Below are 18,914 nucleotides of genomic sequence, written 5' to 3' on the forward strand. Positions count from 1 at the left end.
TGTGAACCCTTCAGCACCTTGGCTTCGTGAAGTGGCCCATGATGACCTTGGCCTTCATTCCTAAGGACAGTACTCCAGACTCAGTCTATCGCCTTCAGTTTCATGACCTTCGCATGGAACTTCACGATAGTACCCTTGTGTACACAGATGGCTCTTGGACTGACTGTGGGGTCAGGTGTGCCTTCATCATTGACACCCATGTCTTTTGATATCTGCTTCCAGCACACTCAGTATTTACATCCGAGCTCTTTGCCTTGTATCAGGCCATGGAGTACATCCGGCAACACAGCCTTTTCAATTGTCCTCTGCTCAGATTCACTCAGTGCCCTTCAAAGTCTATGTGCACTGTACAACACCCATCCCTTAGTACAGCGGGTCCAGGAAAACTGTCAACAGCTCACTCTTGGTGGAGCTAGTGTGATGTTTCTGTGGGTTCCTGGTAATGCTGGTCTGCCAGGAAACGAGGCTGCTGCCAAAGCTGCAGTCCTCATACCTCGGGCCATGAGTACCTAGATTCCCTCCGATGATCTCTGTGAGCAAATGATGCGTGGGCTGTCGACCGCATCTTACTTTTTATCTGCCAAACCAATATGGTTAAGGCCATTTAATTTTTAGTTTTGGACCTCTGTTTCTGTATGGTGTCCTTTTTAGCCCTTTATCCACATGCCTGTTTTTAGCTGTCTTCTATTATGTCAATTGGGACTGACATATAGTCATTTTTTCTCCTCTCTGTCTTTGTGTTCTATAGTTTTGTTGTGGGCGTGCCGTGTATGACCCCAGTTGTTTTTGTGCCCTAAAGCAAAACAAAACCAAACCATTTTCTCAGTCAATGCCCACCTGATTCCAAGCCTATGCCCTTCTTGCTTACCATAATCAACTTTATACTTACCAACAATTACTTCACCTTTGAGGGGCAGACATACAAACAGATCAAGGGTACAGCCATAGGAACCATTGGCTTCGTGCTATGTCAACTTTTTCATGGGTCGCTATGAGGGGGCTTTCCTGGGACCCATAAGCCCTCAAGCCCTTGTTTTGGTTTAGATACATTGATGACATCTTTGTCGTATGACTCATGGTGAGGTCGACTTGTTAAAATTCGTGGAATCTCTAAATACCTTCTCATAATTAAATTTCACATGGTCCTATTCCGAATCTTCCTTTGATTTTGATCTCATCCTCACTGAAGATCAGCTACGCACTTTTGTCCACATCAAACCTACTAACAAACACCATTACTGACATTTTGACAGTTGTCATCCTTTCCATGTCAAATGTTCCATCCCATACAGCCTTGGCATTAAAGGCAAGCATATTTTTTTGGATGCAGACTCTTTACAGCAATACACAATCACTCTCACTTTAGCTTTCACTGGATGTATTTATCCCAACAGCCTGGCTCAAAAGCAGACTTCATGGGTCATCACAATCAATGCTGGTACTGCTGATCTCTCCAAAAAACAACTTCAGAGCATACAACTTGTCACCAATTATTATCCTGGTCTTGACTGTATTGATCAGCTACTTTGACAAGACCATCACTTCCTAAAAACATGCCCTGAAATGAGACCCATTCTGTCTGAAATTTTGCACACCATACCTAGATTAGCTTTTCTTCACCCTCCCAATCTCCGCAATATTCTTGTCAGACTGTATGCCCCTTCTGCACCCATCTCTCTACCCTATTTCTGTGACCATCCCTGCTGTACGACTTGGCCTATGCACCCTCCTACCACCACCTATAGCAGACATGTAGCTGGCAAAACATTTACTATCAAAGGGAGAGCCACCTGTGAAACAACACGTCGTATACCAGCTGTATGTAAACACTGTTCGGCCTTCAGCATGACTACCACTAAATTATCAATTGAGATGAATGGGCATAAGCAGAGGGTGTATACTGGCATCTCACAATATCCTGTTACGGAGCATTCTCTACAACATGACATTCATGATCTCGGTACATGTTCCACCACATGTGCCATCTGGTTCGTCCCCCAGACACCAGTTTCTCAGAACTCTGCAGGTGCGAACTAGCACTAAAACATGTCCTTGGTTCTCACCACCCACCAGACCTTTATTTATGTTAATTTGTTTGGTCTCATTATTTATTCATAGTAACCATTCCTTTCTTCACTCCATTTTAGTTTTCTGTGTCTTTCATTTTCTGACTAGTATCTTTTCACCATTCACCTCCTCCTCCTACCTCTGTTACATACAATGCACTCAGCTTTTCCCTCTTATTAACTTGTGCACACATTTTTTGTAGTAATGTGTCTTGCATATTACCCTGTCTCCCACCTTTAAATTCTCAGGTTTTCAAATCTCTTCCGGTGCAGTCTGTTTTTTTACAGCATCCTCACAGGAGGTGCAGGAATAATGAGCAAATAATCCATATTGTCCTAAATGTTTGTTTCCTTAACTCAAAATCTAGAACTGTTAATGGTTATCACTGCAGCATAGTAGAGATCCGTCAATTGACAACCATTTACCACAACATGGGCTTTGCAAAATGGGAGCTCTCTTCCCTAAAATCACAAATTATCAGGCATCTCAAAAATGTAAGTAAATAGTTGGAGGGTATATGGAGAAATCTGCACACAGATACAAACATCTTCAGTGAGTTAATATTGGTGAACACCTAATGAGAAGTAGTAGCCATCTGTGCCCTATTGTCTGCTGTGATAACAATATGAAATATTTACCTTTCCTGATAGATAAACCTCTTACCTATGAAAGCAGACCTTGTGGAATCATTACCCCACTCTTTACATTATCAGGGGATTTTAATGCTTATAATTCCTTGTAGGGCAGAACCTCTAATAAAAGTGGAGGATAATTAGTAGAAAAACTACCATCTGAATTTGAAGTCTGCTTGCTAAACACAGAAGCATTGTTAAACATAGCCTATGAGAAAGCAGTCAATGATGTGGTGCGCGATGATGCTACTACTTTAAAATGTGTTGCAGATGCGACAATTGCCTGCTCTTTGGACCCTCCATTACAGAAGCCTATCAGTGTTCTGAAGAAATTGCAGAAGCCCCAGAGGCCACTAGAGTATGTAGAGTAGAGTGCTCCAATGCCATAAATGCAATCCATCAATTTCATATACATGACCAGATGAGATCTTAAATTAAAAATGGAAAAAGGAATGCTGAGTGCAATATGTTTCTTCCATAATAGTACATATGCTATCTTGGCATAACAGATAATATTGTGAATCATGTACCGCCAAGCGCGACGTTCATCATTAATGGATTAAAGTTAAGTATATCTTCGCTGATACACGTCTACAAAGCAGCAAGTTAAGTGTGTATATTTTTGTGATAGTATGTTTCTAAAATTTCATTTTTGTTTCCATTTAAGGGATGTAAGCTCACATTTTGTAAGTGTAATTTTGGGCAGTCTGTAACTCAGTTTTCATTTATTCTGAACACCCAACTACATAGCTCATTGAGGTACCAGCATCCATTGACGATACATCAGGAGGGTAGCAAAACGCAGATCTATGATTTGCCTGCTTTTATAATTTACTTTTTCAGTCACTCTTGCCAGGATGGGTAGGGTGTGTACATGCTGTGTGTGGATACAGAGGAGTTGGCCACAGTTGAGGAACAGATGAACACGCTACACTTTTACGTACATAGCCAGTATTACTGTGCATATTATGGTGAAATTTATCAGTATGTCTAACATCACAAATATAACTAACACAGACAATCGTGTCCTGTTCCAGGTCCCATGAGCTTTTCTGAAAAAGGTCTTACTGGATAACATCACTGTAACCAATAATTGAAAGTATGAGTGTTTGTAGAAGTTCCTTTTTCAGGCCAAGGGGAAAGAACTTTTTATATTTTTATAGAGCATGGGGAAATGCTGATGCCTTCTTGCACATTGTGATTATGTGCTAAGTCCAATTTAGACTGTCATCTATTATTACTCTGACTCTCTTTGCTGGAAGAGAGAACTTGGTATTTGTCCCATTTAGAGTTAAAGATAGTAGGGATTGCTGATATTTTGGGCTAATGAGCTGAGAATGAGTAACCATTACCACTTGCATTTTGGATGGGTTGAGCTTTAACCCTATATCTTGCACCAGTTTTGATAGTGCACACAGATTGATAGTGAGATTTTTAGTAACTGTCCTCAGGTTTATTGGTTTTGTAATTATGCACAACTGGAGATCATCAGCATACATGTCGTATTTGCTGTGGGACAAGACTGATGGCATATCAACTGTGTACAGATGAAAAGAGTATAGGACCTAATACTGAACCGTGTGGGTACCTGTTACTACCTGCTCCATTGTGACTTTATACAGCCAAACATGAAAGATTGCTGGTGAGATATCAGGTATGACAGGAATCATTGCACTGCACTTGGGGAATAAATTCAGGCTGCTGAGTTTGGCAAGGTACTTCAGTCAGCTGTGTCAAATTGTTTGCCAGAGTCTAAAAAGCGCTTGACACTTGCTTTGTGTGCATCCATGGCAAGATTTAGGTCATCTGTTACCTTCATTAAGGCAGATGTTGTGCTGCAATGTGCACAGAAGCATGATTGGTATTTGTCTAGTAGGTTGTTTGTAGTTAGGTAGTTTGTTAACTGGTTTTGGACTATATATCTGTTGTGGTTGGCAGGAGAGCCAACCGTGTTTTTCTAAAGGAGGCCGAAATGCACGCGTTTTAGCTCACACAGGTTGGCGTGAGGTCTGGAACATGACAAGGGAATTAGAATTGAGAAAAACGGATGTAGCTGGTGGAATACTTGCCTTTAATCCATTAATGACGAACGTCACTCTTTATGGTACATGATTCACAATATCAATAGTAAGGATACTGGCGCCTTGCTAGGTCGTAGCAAATAACGTTGCTGAAGGCTATGCTAACTATCGTCTCGGCAAATGAGAGCGTATTTAGTCAGTGAAGTCGGCGGCGCTCGGTCTGCAATCACTGATAGTGGCGACACGCGGGTCCGACGTATACCACCGGACCGCGGCCGATTTAAAGGCTACCACCTAGCAAGTGTGGTGTCTGGCAGTGACACCACACTATCCAAAGCCTTGGACAGTGCAGGCAGAATGCAAATAGGTCAGTAACTAGAGTACGCTGTGGCAGTGTCCTTTTTAGGTAATGTTTTAACCGGTACATTTTTCAAGGCCTCCAGGAAAACACAATGAATGGTTGAATGTATATGTCACGGTGGGCAGTAGTTGACAATAATAAGCTTCATCATTTGGACTGTGGTACCATCATGTGCAGTAGATGCTGATATGTTACACATGATGGCTTTTTTTTATGGTGAGTGACATGCTTTTGACTGAATTTTCATGGCTACAGTTATTTACCCTCCTGAAGTAATCTGAGCATCTCTGTTTTGTTTATGGTTTAATTGTGGTTGTAGATAATGTGAAATAATGGTTCAGTACTTCGGCTGGGACAATGGGATCAGCAGCAGGTTTTACTTTGCTTAGAACTGGGTTTCCATCTGAGCTCTTGATATTCATACATGTGGCTCTCTTTTCTCCAAAGGTCTCCTTAATTCTCCTGTAGGCAGTATGTATCTTACCCCTTGTGAGATAAGCCTCTACATCCTTACATTTGTCCTCTAGCCCTGCTTAGCCATTTTGCACTTCCTGTCGATCTCATTTTTGAGATGTTTGTATTCCCTTTTGCCTGCTTCATTTACTGCATTTTTAAATTTCCTCCTTTCATCAATTAAATTCAATATTTCTTCTGTTACCGAAGGATTTCTACTAGCCCTCGTCTTTTTACCTACTAGATTCTCTGCTGCCTTCACTACTTCATCTCTCAAAGCTACCCATTATTCTTCTAATGTAGTTCTTTCCCCCATTCTTGTCAATTGTTCCCTTATGCTCTCCCTGAAACTCTGTACAACATCTGGTTTAGTCAGTTTATCCAGGTCCCATCTCCTTAAATTCCCACCTTTTTGCAGTTTCTTCAATTTTAATCTACAGTTCATAACCAATAGATTGTGGTCAGAGTCCACATCTGCCCCTGGAAATGTATTACAATTTAATACTTGGTTCCTAAATCTCTGTCTTACCATTATATACCCTATCTGATACCTTGTAGTATCTCCAGGATTCTTCTATGCATATAACCTTCTTTTATGATTCTTGAACCAAGTGTTAGCTATGATTAAGTTATGCTCTGTGCAAAATTCTACCAGGTGGCTTCCTCTTGCATTTCTCTCCCCCAATCCATATTCACCCGCTATGTTTCCTTCTCTCCCTTTTCCTACTCTTGAATTCCAGTCACCCTTGACTATTAAATTTTCGTCTCCCTTCGCTACCTGAATAATTTCTTTTATCTCATCATACATATCATCAATTTCTTCATCATCTGCATAGCTAGTTGGCATATAAACTTGTACTACTGTAGTAGGCATGGGCTTCGTGTCTATCTTGGCCACAATAATGCGTTCACTATGCTGTTGGTAGTAGCTTACCCGCACTCCTATTTTTTTTATTCATTATTAAATCTACTCTTGCATTGCCCCTATTTGATTTTGTATTTATAACCCTGTATTCACCTGACGAAAAGTCTTTTTCCTCTTGCCACCGAACTTCACTAATTCCCACTATATCTAACTTCAACTCATCCATTTCCCTTTTTAAATTTTCTAATGTACCTGCCCGATTAAGGGATCTGACATTCCACGCTCCAATTCATAGAATGCCAGTTTTCTTTCTCCTGATAATGACTTCCTCTTCAGTAGTCCCCGCCCAGAGATCCAAATGGGGGACTATTTTACCTCCGGAATATTTTACCCAAGAGGATGCCATCATCATTTAACCATTCAGCAAAGCTGCATGCCCTCGAGAAAAATTACGGCTGTAGTTTCCCCTTGCTTTCAGCGGTTTGCAGTACCAGCACAGCAAGGCCGTTTTGGCACAGCAAGGCCGTTTTGGTTAGTGTTGCAAGGCTAGATCAGTCAATCATCCAGACTGTTCCCCCTGCAACTACTGAAAAGTCTGCTGCTCCTCTTCAGGAACCACACATTTCCCTGGCCTCTCAACAGATACCCCTCTGTTGTGGTTGCACCTATGGTACGGCCATCTGTATCGCTGAGGCACACAAGCCTCCCCACCAATGGCAAGGTCCATGGTTCATGGGGGTAGGTTAAGTGGAAAACAGAGTCTTATTAGTTAAATACAATGGGAATTTACTTATGTGCTCAGATGTCCTTCATGTCTTGTAGGCAATGCAACACATCTGCCCAGAAAATACATTCTGTCAGATAATGCAAGTTATTATAACTCCCCTACATGAGGAGGAGGAGGAGGAGGAGGAGGAAACTGTGGCTGTATTTTTCTGGATACTACAGCATGGTGGGATCATGGCGTACATCCTTGAAATATAGGACTGGGTCAGTGGTAAAAAACCAGATGATAAATCCAAAGGTCCGAAGTTTGACCTACATTGAGTCTCAGGACTTTTTCTTTCACATGTTGTTTCTTTCCTCTTAAGCAATTATTTGTGCGTGAGAGAAGTACAAAGTTGCACCATGGTTCTAAATCTGTTACATAGTGGTAGGACCTCCTATGGCTATCTGAGTAAGACAGTTCAAAGGTTAGCAGGGGATAAAAGGCAAATCAACTCCAATAGGAGTACGCAAAACAAAGCACTGTGCCATCCAAACCAACCCTAAGGTGTGACATCTTTATCTAGGAAGGATAAAGTAGTACTTGCTTACTTTTAAGACTGAGCATTCCCCTTTGATGTCTGTCATCTCCTTTAACAGTAAAACCCACTTGTATGCAGTGGTTGTGCAGTGTCATGTTTTAACTCTGTACATTTTATATGCTGACAAAAGGACTGCCTTTACACAACAACAGGATGTTCCCTCAATTTTTGGTGATAGCTGGACTATTGTTACAAATGGTTTTCAATAATTTTGTTTGACACAGAACCCTCTGCTTGCTGAATTTTATTGGTTGACTAGCTGAGAAACCCAGCACTGCCTGGGTATGTGTTCATTTGAATCTTCTATTAGCTCATCTCCTCTTGCCCACTCTCTCTGTCCAGCTCCTCCTCCCTCTCTCTTTTTTAATCTCCCCCTCTTCCTCTCCCTATTAATGCCCTCCCCTTTTCTTTGTGTGTCCATCTCTCTTCTTTCTTTTCCCTGTCCATTTCCCCCTTTCCCTGTCGATTTCCTCCTCTCCTTCCTATTTGTGCCTATTCCATCCTTCCCCCTTGCTTTCTTACCCCTACAGCATATACTTCCAGGATGGAAGTAATATGTGTACGAAATTTGATTAAAATCGTACCATAGGTTTGGGATGAGATTCTTACCCAGGTCTTTCCTTGCAAACGCACATGTCAAATGTATTTGTGTGTCTGTTTCACCTGTTTTTCTAGTGAATTTCACCCTACAGTTTCATTTCCACCTTAAGGTATATGATGTTGCACCTCCTGAACAATGATACATTGATTTAGGGACATGCAGTGGCAAATGTGGATACTATCTGCAAAAAGTTTAGTGAATAGAGATAGTAGCAAAGAAGTAATAAATTTAAACACCTTGAATGATGTGTTAGTTTTTCACACATTCAGTGTTTACAATGTTGTAACTCCTGAACTGTCTTACAATGATATTATAATTATTATTATTATTATTATTACTACTACCGTATTTACTCTAATCTAAGTCACACTGAAATCTAAGCCGCACCTGAAAAATGGGACTCGAAATCAAGGGAAAAAAAATTTCCCAAATCTAAGTCACACCTGAAATTTGAGACTCAAAATACAAGGGGAGAGAGAAGTCTTAGACTGCACCTCCAAATCGAAACAAAGTTGGTCCATTGTAACATGAGACACAATTTAGGTTGAATGGGTGAAGATACAGCTACAGTAGTTTGGTTCGAGCCATAAACTTAACAGTTAAGCTTTACCAAGTAGCCATTGCTATGTGTCGGGCACTCCATCTGTATTTATACGTGTACCCTTCCTTTGTCACGTGCTTCGTCTGTTTTGAATCGACTGCTTATTTTGCTTTGATCTGATAAGTGCTGTTTTCTTTGTTATAGGTGTTTACGTCACTCTAAGCTGAAAATGCATTATTGTACTGTATCATGCAATGGTTGTCGCATTCTGATAATGAGTGTTTATGGCCTGTTGCCACTTGTGGTATGGCTTGCTTTTGTGGGCGCTACTACAGCTTACAATAGAGAGAGAGAGAGAGAGAGAGAGAGAGAGAGAGAGAGAGAGAGAGAGAGAGGAATTGTCTCATAAGCGAAAGAATGGCAAGAGACTTTTATTTGTTGTTACTTACACTGCTGCTTTCTTTGATAATGATCAACAAGAACCAAATAATAGACTGCGCGTATGATAGATATGTTCTGAATGAGAGTTCAGCGAAAATTTTTCTTTGTTTGAAAATCTTTGCAGATGCCTCTATAGCACATTACATTCTGCACAGAAATTAGTCATCTTAGATTTAAAAAGTCAGTTGCTGTGCTTCATTTCTATTCAGCATAAGAATAATACGAATATAAACATGAAATGATATGTATATTCTAGCATGTTTGCTGTTATTTCACTCTAGCTTAGTAGTTTATTAGGCATACAGGATTTAAATGAGATAGCAGCAAACATGAAAATACATGGCATAATGTTTACATTCTTCTACCTTTTCTTTTAATTTATTTACTGACGCAGAAGTTTTGGTGCCAGTATTTATCATTGTGCCTGCAGAGCATGCCTGTGTAGCGCTACATATGTTCGATGGCAGAAGTTAATTGCGGCAGTACCTACCGATGTTTTTTAGAACTTCCGCTTCCTTTGCACTCGATTCTAACCCACAGGTGGTTTTTTGGCTTACAAAAACTGGAAAAAGAGTGCAGCTTAGATTCGAGTAAATATGGTATTATTTACATTCGGCAGCATATGTGAATACTGCCTGTAAAATGGGATAATGGGTACAGTTTGTAATAAAGAAGTAATAAATTAAAACATCATGCTTCATATGAGAGTTTTACTGCATGAACAGCAAAAATTTATCGAGTGACACACTACTTTAATCGTTTTGTGAGGGTCATCAGCAAGCAAATGTTTTTTAAAGGGTTGAAATTGTGTAAAGTTTGTTGCAAGTCTCAAAGTGCTCTTATTCTCAAATACTGCATAACTAAGGTATAGGTATTCTCGCATTGTGGGCTACAAAGCTTTTCACCCCTCCCCAACCCCTTCTCTTGGTGGGCATTTATTACCTCCAAAATGATTCTTCTCAGCCAGCCAATGATACTTGTACCAAGTTTTGTTGAAATTGGTCGAGTGGTTTAGGAGGAAATGTGGTACATTCATATGTACACCCATTTTTATAATTTACATGCTTTTCTTTTCCAATGAGTTTCAGGCTGGCTGAGTCGCCCCACAATACATTACAATCAGAGTTCCTTAAATTTAGCTAGGTGTGAGTGACTTGCTGTTTCATTTTTAACCTTCCCCAATCTATCACTCTCCCCCCACCCCCACCCCATGAGGAAGGAACTAATAGTTACAAAAGCTGGAATAGTGACACGTACTTCTATGATTATCTATCAGCTGTATTTAACACTTCATCTCCTGAAGCTAAGTGATGGCCAGCAATCCAGTATAGCCATCCAATTAACTGTGTGAAAACCAACTAACATGTACCTGCAAACATTTTTTTCCAGAACTTTACATCTATAAACCTACTCTCCAATATCTTTGGAGAGTTGTATAGGTATTTAGCATGTTCTACCCACTTCAAGTATTATCACTTTCATCCTATTATTTTAAAAAAATGGACTGTTGCCTCTTCACTGTTGAGCACTGGTAATCAAATTTATCCACCAACTACTGAACTTACCAGTCCTCCGAGAAGAAACTCGACCTTTGGCTATCTCACCAGGCTTTATATCATCACTAAATCTCCATACTGGAGTCATGATTCAGACGATTTATTTCCCTCAACCTTTATACTTGTAACTAGGACTAGAAACAAGATTGAAGTCAACTCAAAAGTGAAATTTTAAGACATGAGGGAGCTGAGTCCATAATATGTCTCAGAAACTGAATGTGCAGCGTTTACTACATCCAAGTGATCTGAACCATTTCAAAAGTTACTCATAAGCTTAATAATCACAGGAAAGAAACAAATTGGTCTTCTTAATCATGACTTCCTAGTTTTGCCTTCCAAATATACACCTATATTACCACACAGCAGCTAAGTTTCTTGAGTGTCAGCATAATTTCCCCTGGGGGATACAAAACTAATCAAAAAACCATATTAGATTAATTATAATATGTACAACTGTAAATTGTATCTAAAAATAATTTTCACATAGGCATTTTTCTCCAGAAATTTTGTATTCAGGTCTACATTTCTCTGCAAAAATCTTCAGATAAAGACCAGAAAATTAAAAATCAGATATATATTAAAATACTTCAAAAGATAACCTTTGTTACTTCTATAAATTGTATGAGTACCTCAGTTGTGAAATGCGTGGCTATATTGGTTTCATGTAGTGTCGTGTTATTAATGTAATAATCTCTTATGATTTCCTAGCTAAATATGTTCTTTCCACAAGTAATGTTGGCATGCAAATGTCACATATGAGCAGCAACTGAATGATATAACTGTAAAAGAAGCAATGTTTCAAAGAATGAAAATTTCCTATCTATATTTTAATTAGAAAAACTAAACTGCTCTTTGTTAGTTTTGATCGTACAAAATGATCATTGCAAATTGTGGATAGCTAACACAATATACAAAAAGTCCATATGTAATGCAACGTGTGTGTCCTGAAATACTGGAAATGATTTAATGAATTTCATTCTCACATTTTCAGTGCAGGGTTTGCTATTGATACTAAGCACCAGTGCAGTGACTGTGATAACAGGATTATCAATGTCCGCTATCAGTACAAATGGGATCATAAAAGGAGGTATGTTTGCTTGTAACTTCTTATAGACAAGGCACAATGTGTATCATTCATTTATTTTATTCCTCATCTTTAACTTCCAGGTGGCATGTACTACACTATATCACGATCCCTGGGACCAGAATTTGGAGGATCAATTGGCCTAATTTTGTCACTAGCAAATGCATTGGCATGTGCAATGTATGTTGTTGGGTTTTCAGAATCCTTAAATGATTTGCTCGATTCTTATGGTCTCTCAATTGTTGATGGTGGAGTGAATGACATGCGAATTACAGGTGTCGTAACAGTAATTGCACTGTTGTGCATTGTTGTTCTTGGTATGGAATGGGAAGCCAAGGTGAGATAAACATTACTTGTTTTAAGGTGTCAGTTTCTTGTAGGAGAGACTGAGGTTGTAAAATTAATCAGCAGCAATCTATCAACAGTAAGTAACTGATGGGCAAAATAATCATAAGACTATTAGAGTGAAGTTTGTTTATTATATTGGCTGACGGGATGTGAATAAATGATGTAAGTAACAGCCCAGTACAATGAAACCAGAAATTAATATTTTGTTATGCTTTTAAGAATGAGAATGGGCAGCATCTATATCATAACACTGAATCAAAGATACCTTTTTTCTCTGAGGTTTATTGGCTAGGTTGCTTCTATCAGAGTTAACAGTCCTTAGCTTCAGAGACACACAAAAACAGTTCCCATCTAATTGGACAACATAACAAACATTTGTAAAATGTCTGGAAACAACTGTTCACAAGAAATAGGAAACACTGAAAGTACAAATGTCAAAATTCATAAAACTGGAAAAAAAGGCATTCACATAACAAATAATGTTTTATTTTATGGTACTGTATAGTGCATAGCTGAATTCTAATGATCCCTTTGTTTGTAACTATGGCTTGCCTTGAATTCTTAGCTCATTATTCTATATGTTCTTAACTTTGTCTTTATGCGTAAAGCATTGGACGCAAAAGATAAACATAAAAAACAATTGAAATGAAGTAATGTACTATGGCTTGTTTCTTGCAGGAAAATGAGCAAGAAACAGATTACAACATGTTTAAGACTGTGGTCAGAAAAGCCCAGCACATTCAGCAATCTTTGTGTAATAAATAAAAGAAGACTCTAACATTGCTAGTTCTGATAATAGTTTGACAGTTTTGAAACAGTTTATGCCACAAGAATTAAATTTTACAAATTACACAAAGAAATTATATACCAGAGAATTGCTAGTTATCCCCTTATGGGAAATCATGGCTTGAAGTGTGTGAGAATTCTGCAATGAATAAAAACTCTGCTCTCCAGATTCCAGAGAAAGTGCAGAGGGGGAGGGGGAGCTGAAAGTGCTCTACCTACAACTGCACCTCACCACACCCCACCCTACCACACCCAACCCCATCCCTTGCAGATGCCTATAATTACTGCATGCACAGAGGCTTCTAAGCAGTCACTTCATATGCCATTGGGATGGGAAGAAACTGTATCATGTGATACCACCCTAAATAACCTGCGCCATACCCTTCAACGGTTTGCTGGGTATGTTTGTAGGTGTAGTACAATCACAAAAACCTCTTCTGATCTGTAATTTATATGCACTTGTGAAGAAGAGCCACTAGCCTACTATGGTACTCAAAGTGGTAGTTTCCTTGTCAGTTGTAATCTTCAGTGAGCAGGACACACATCCCTTTGCCAGGTAACACTACACTGTGTTTGAATTTGCATTGGTGTATACAGAGTTCTTGATTTTTCCACTGATGACAATGTTATTTCTAAGTGGAATAATTTAGATTATGATCCACATGATCAAGAGTTTAGCGTTAACAAGAATTCTCAGAAAAACTTGTAATAATTCAGTGAGTCAGTAAAAAGGGTCACGCGCCTCCTCAGTGATGTGCTCAGTAACATTGGTTTGGAAGTCCATCTATTGATCTGAATAAATTGAGGAAGTAGAATGTCAATTCTCAGTGAGAGGTGTGAAGCTCAATGCTGCAGCATGCTGCTGCAAATATAGAAGTTGTGGACAAATTTTAAACTCACCATTCATCACACTCTGGATATCTTATGTCTCAAGCAAGTCAATGAAGGATGAGGAAGGTCTGTCCTGGTTTAATAAAATTTAATAAACACTGAGGTAACATATGGTTGCACACTCAGCTCATGAAAGGGTGCAAAAATGATAATGGGCCAAAGTTATTTGAAATCCTTGTACTTATAAGGTACACATAATGCATATAACAACGCCCCATCATAAATTAACAAAAGATGCTTTCAGAGAATCTGACAAAATTCTGGTTTTATCTAAAATTGCTAAGGAGGCCAAAAGCTTGTGCTCAGTCACACATTGACTAGTGTTGTTCATAAAAAGAAGGTAGCAAAGGAAATTCAAAGCATTAAAACTCACATTTTAAAAATTACACGGGAATGTTGTACAAAGTTAAAATTGTTCAACCAGCACATAAAATTTGAAATATGCAACCTAGAAATAAGCACTGCTGGTGCTGAGAAGTAATTGAGCCAGTTGTAAATGTGTAAAGTGGCTGGACTTAAGTACTACATAAGCTTCACATAATGTACTCTGTAACATTATTCCCTTTCTATGCTCCACCATTAATCTCTTGCAGAGAGAATAGTTGCAAGCGAATGGAAGGAAGTGAAGGCTTCTCTCATATATAAGAGCAAAAGAATGCGTTTTCAAAATTTTCTCCTATATTCTTAACAGTTGCCTGCTGCAGGATGCTTGAACATAATGTGAGCTTGAATATAGTGACAGAAAAGTTTATCTGTAGATCTGTATGACTTTTAAAAGCAATTTTCATGGGAAAAACAGCTTGCCATTTCCATACAAAATATCCTGTGAACCATTAATAAAGGTACAAGCATATGGAATAGGTCCTCAAATATATGGCTGGCTTAAAGACTTTCTGAGTAATAAAACCTCGTATGTCATCCTGGATGGCAACTGTTCACCAGAGTTAAAGATAATGTCAGGGAAGTGAAACAGGAAACTCCCATTCTCCATGTACCAAAATAATATCAGACAAGGTGGGTAGGAATCTGAGACTGTTTGCTGATGAGACCATTGCATAGGGGCCTCAGGGCTCTTTTAGTGACTTCATGAGTGGCGTACACGGGGCTCGTATCTACTGCAACCCTTCCTTCCTTCCTTCCTTCCTTCCTTCCTTCCTTCCTTCCTAGGCTATTTTTCTTTCCCTGTGGCTCTCCTGCATTGTCCTTGCTCCTTCCTGTCTGCTCTCTCCTCCTTGTCTCCTGGTGTCCTTGCTTATGTCAGCCCAGCTATCCTCCTGGTTTCTGCTGTCTCTTAAGAGCTTGTTCCTTTTTTGGCATTTTTGGTCTCCTTTGAGATTTGACCTCCCCTTCTAAATTTTGTCTCCATAGTGTGAGCCTAATGGTGTAGGAGTGAGCCTAATGGTGTAGGACAACTTACTTAGCATCTTCAGCATGTGTAAGAGACAGTATGTCTTCCATATTTCCCTTGATGCCAGTGTCCTCCTAACACTATATAGCCAACACAGTAGCCAGCCAATGGTGGGATGGTTATACAATGTTTCGGTTGTGTCTCGAGCAACACAGGTATCACACTTAATACCTGAAATGCTATCTCCTTGTGTATGCCTAGGCGTGGTTGCTTCTCATTCTGGAGCATTGGAATTCTCGGCAAAGGCTGCTATACCAGAGGAGTTCACTGTTGAACAAAACTATTACTGCCACACAATTAGTGGCCCTTTGTGCCTTTGGCCATCTTGGCAGACATGGTGTCCATTACTTCTCATCAGTCTTTGAATATGGTTCAGTGTGTCATTCTCATACAGACACCTACAAACTGATGGGGAACTCCAGGCCAATCTACAATGGCAGGGCATTTATTTTGTTCAGCATGTTCAGACAGGCATAAGGACAATTGCATCAATATTGGTGCCTTTATTCTGGCATTTGAGAGGGGGGATACCTTCGTAGAAAAGGTCTAGGTTATAGTTTATCAGTGATACGTGGAGCCATGTGTCCCGTTGCCCATGAGGTGTTTTCTACGTTTGCGTTACAGGCATGTGTGTTCCCTCTGTATAGCCGACCCTCTATGTGGTTACTGTGGATATCCACTCAATGAACCTAGTTTCTTTATTTTCATGACCATTACTCTCCAGGCTCATTGGATTGCCTGGTTTATATGAAGAAAAAGAAGGTACAGGAGTATTGTTTATTCTACACTGAGGCTCATCAAAAATATGACCATCTTCACCCTGTGTCTGTGACATCTAACTTTGCCTCTGTTATGTCCTTTTCCTCTCCCCCTTCCCTGCGGTTCCCACACCCTCCACTCCAGGGGTGTCCCCCCTGTTTGGCATTTGGCATCTGCCAGTGATGGGCACCCCCACCCTCCCCCAGTGTCTCCCTGGCTAGTGAACTGCTGCCACACAGTAGTTAGACCCACAGTCCACACATCCCGAAGTCACCCACCCTCTCTATTCCAGACTGTGCTGAAACCTGCTCTCTTTCTCTGGCTCCTGCCTTCCTTGGCCTGCAAAGGAGGAGGAAGAGGAGGAGGAGGAGGAGGAGGAGGAACATAATTGCTGGGTCAAGGCCCCTTTGGTGCCAACTCCCCCTAGCAACCTGAGTCTGACCTCTCGCTTATGGATGTTGTCCCATCCTTGTTGATGGTGGATGGTGACATACAGGCGTGACTGGCTTTGGCCCATTCACCTCCCATTTATATCCTTGTTACATGCTTATTCAGTGGAATTGTAACAGATACTAATATCACCTTGCCAGAGCTGTGAACCCTTATTTGCTTTTACTCCACAGCTTGTGTCTTTGTAAATGAATCTCATTTTGCTGATGCTCACTCGCCAACCCTTTGTAGGTTCTGTGCTTTGTCAGAATTGGGTTGGCCATTTGAGTGCTTCCAGTGGCATTTGCATATTAGTACATAAGGACATTTTTACTACATGGATTCCTCTTGATACCATATTGGAAGCAGTTGCTGCCTGGGTCCACTTGGACACTGTGGTCATGGTTTCTCTCTCTCCCCCTCCTTATAAGCTACCTACACTTAGAGCCTCTAACTGCGCTCCTTAAGTAACTTACCCCTCTTTTCCTCCTCTGTTTAATGCCCATTTTAGTATTGGTTACTGGAATTCCTTTTCCAGCTACTGAATGATGAACACATCTTTAATGATCATATGCTGTATTGCTTCAACTAATTACACCAACTGTGAAGCTTGTCCAATTATCAATAACTCATAACTTCAAATACATGAATAACCCAAGGCCTGCTGGGCTTCCCATCATACTGTTGCCTCTTCCTACACCTCCCATTTTGTGTTTAATCCCCTCTGTCATGTGGTATATGTCTGTGACGTGTCTGATAATCTTATCAGCAGCACTAGTAGCACTAGTAGCACTGTTCCCCATTCAATGGGCCCCTTTTGTCACCAGCCAGTCCTGTGGTGAAGCAAGGTCATTTCCATCATCATTATCTGTGATCACCAATAAGCCTTCCTATGCTTTGAGCAGAACCCATCCTTTGCCAGTCTTATTACCTTTAAATGCCTTTGTGCCAAAGCCTGTTACTTCATCAAACAGAGCAAAAGGTCTCTCCTCTAGCTTCTTTTATCCATTTTCATGACTGTGGCCTACACTCTAAACCCTCAAAGGTTGCCAATGGCTGTGTTCCAGAATGAGATTTTCACTCTGCAGCGGAGTGTGCGCTGATATGAAACTTCCTGGCAGATTAAAACTGTGTGCCCGACCGAGACTCGAACTCGGGACCTTTGCCTTTCGCGGGCAAGTGCTCTACCAACTGAGCTACCGAAGCACGACTCACGTCCGGTACTCACAGCTTTACTTCTGCCAGTATCCGTCTCCTACCTTCCAAACTTTACAGAAGCTCTTCTGCGAAACTTGCAGAACTAGCACTCCTGAAAGAAAGGATATTGCGGAGACATGGCTTAGCCACAGCCTGGGGGATGTTTTCCAGAATGAGATTTTCACTCTGCAGCGGAGTGTGCGCTGATATGGCAGGATACTGGCAGAAGTAAAGCTGTGAGTACCGGACGTGAGTCGTGCTTCGGTAGCTCAGTTGGTAGAGCACTTGCCCGCGAAAGGCAAAGGTCCCGAGTTTGAGTCTCGGTCGGGCACACAGTTTTAATCTGCCAGGAAGTTTCATATCAGCGCACACTCCGCTGCAGAGTGAAAATCTCATTCTGGAAAACATCCCCCAGGCTGTGGCTAAGCCATGTCTCCGCAATATCCTTTCTTTCAGGAGTGCTAGTTCTGCAAGTTTCGCAGAAGAGCTTCTGTAAAGTTTGGAAGGTAGGAGACTAATACTGGCAGAAGTAAAGCTGTGAGTACCGGACGTGAGTCGTGCTTCGGTAGCTCAGTTGGTAGAGCACTTGCCCGCGAAAGGCAAAGGTCCCGAGTTCGAGTCTCGGTCGGGCACACAGTTTTAATCTGCCAGGAAGTTTCAATGGCTGTGTTGTATTCCAGGCCTTGCCTTCCTGGGTGGCCTTTGTAAATATTACTGGATTCTTGAGGAATACCATGCAACCCATTTTGTGATGGCATCGGCATCACCCTCCTATCCAGCTGCCTTCCTCCTCCTGAAACAACTGGTTAAAGCTTCCCCTTGTCAGGTGGAAACTGACAGTGAAACTCGCACTGAGTGGGAACGTATTCTGACCTCTCCTCTTTCCACATTTCAGCCCCTGGCACCAATTACATCAATAACAAATTGTTTAAACATCTCAATCCTCTATAATGACAATACCTCCTCCAGGTGCATAACTGTGTTTTTCTCCAAGGTGTTTTCAACTCTTAGTGGGAAACAGTATTGTGGTTCCTGTGTATAAGCCCAGGAAGGATCTGTCATACCTCAATAGTCACCATCTGATCAGTCTGATTAATGTCCCCCTGCAAGTCATAGGAAAGGATGGTGGCTCTGTTGGGTCCTTGAATCTTGGGACCCTTTGTCTTA

The 18,914-nt window shown here is 40.7% G+C and overlaps 1 protein-coding gene across 13 annotated transcripts in view; it reads left to right on the forward strand.

Annotated features, from left to right (window-relative positions):
* Positions 1–18,914, forward strand: part of LOC126282231 (bumetanide-sensitive sodium-(potassium)-chloride cotransporter-like) — a 221,222-nt gene that overhangs the window by 41,413 nt on the left and 160,895 nt on the right. For all 13 annotated transcript variants that reach the window (XM_049981807.1, XM_049981797.1, XM_049981800.1 and 10 more), the window contains 2 exons: positions 11,837–11,932; positions 12,013–12,266. In XM_049981807.1, the coding sequence (XP_049837764.1) occupies positions 11,837–11,932; positions 12,013–12,266 (350 nt within the window). The remainder of the gene's footprint in view (positions 1–11,836; positions 11,933–12,012; positions 12,267–18,914) is intronic.

Source organism: Schistocerca gregaria, chromosome 7, assembly GCF_023897955.1.
Source record: "Schistocerca gregaria isolate iqSchGreg1 chromosome 7, iqSchGreg1.2, whole genome shotgun sequence".
In the NCBI taxonomy this organism is placed as follows: Eukaryota; Metazoa; Arthropoda; class Insecta; order Orthoptera; family Acrididae; genus Schistocerca; species Schistocerca gregaria.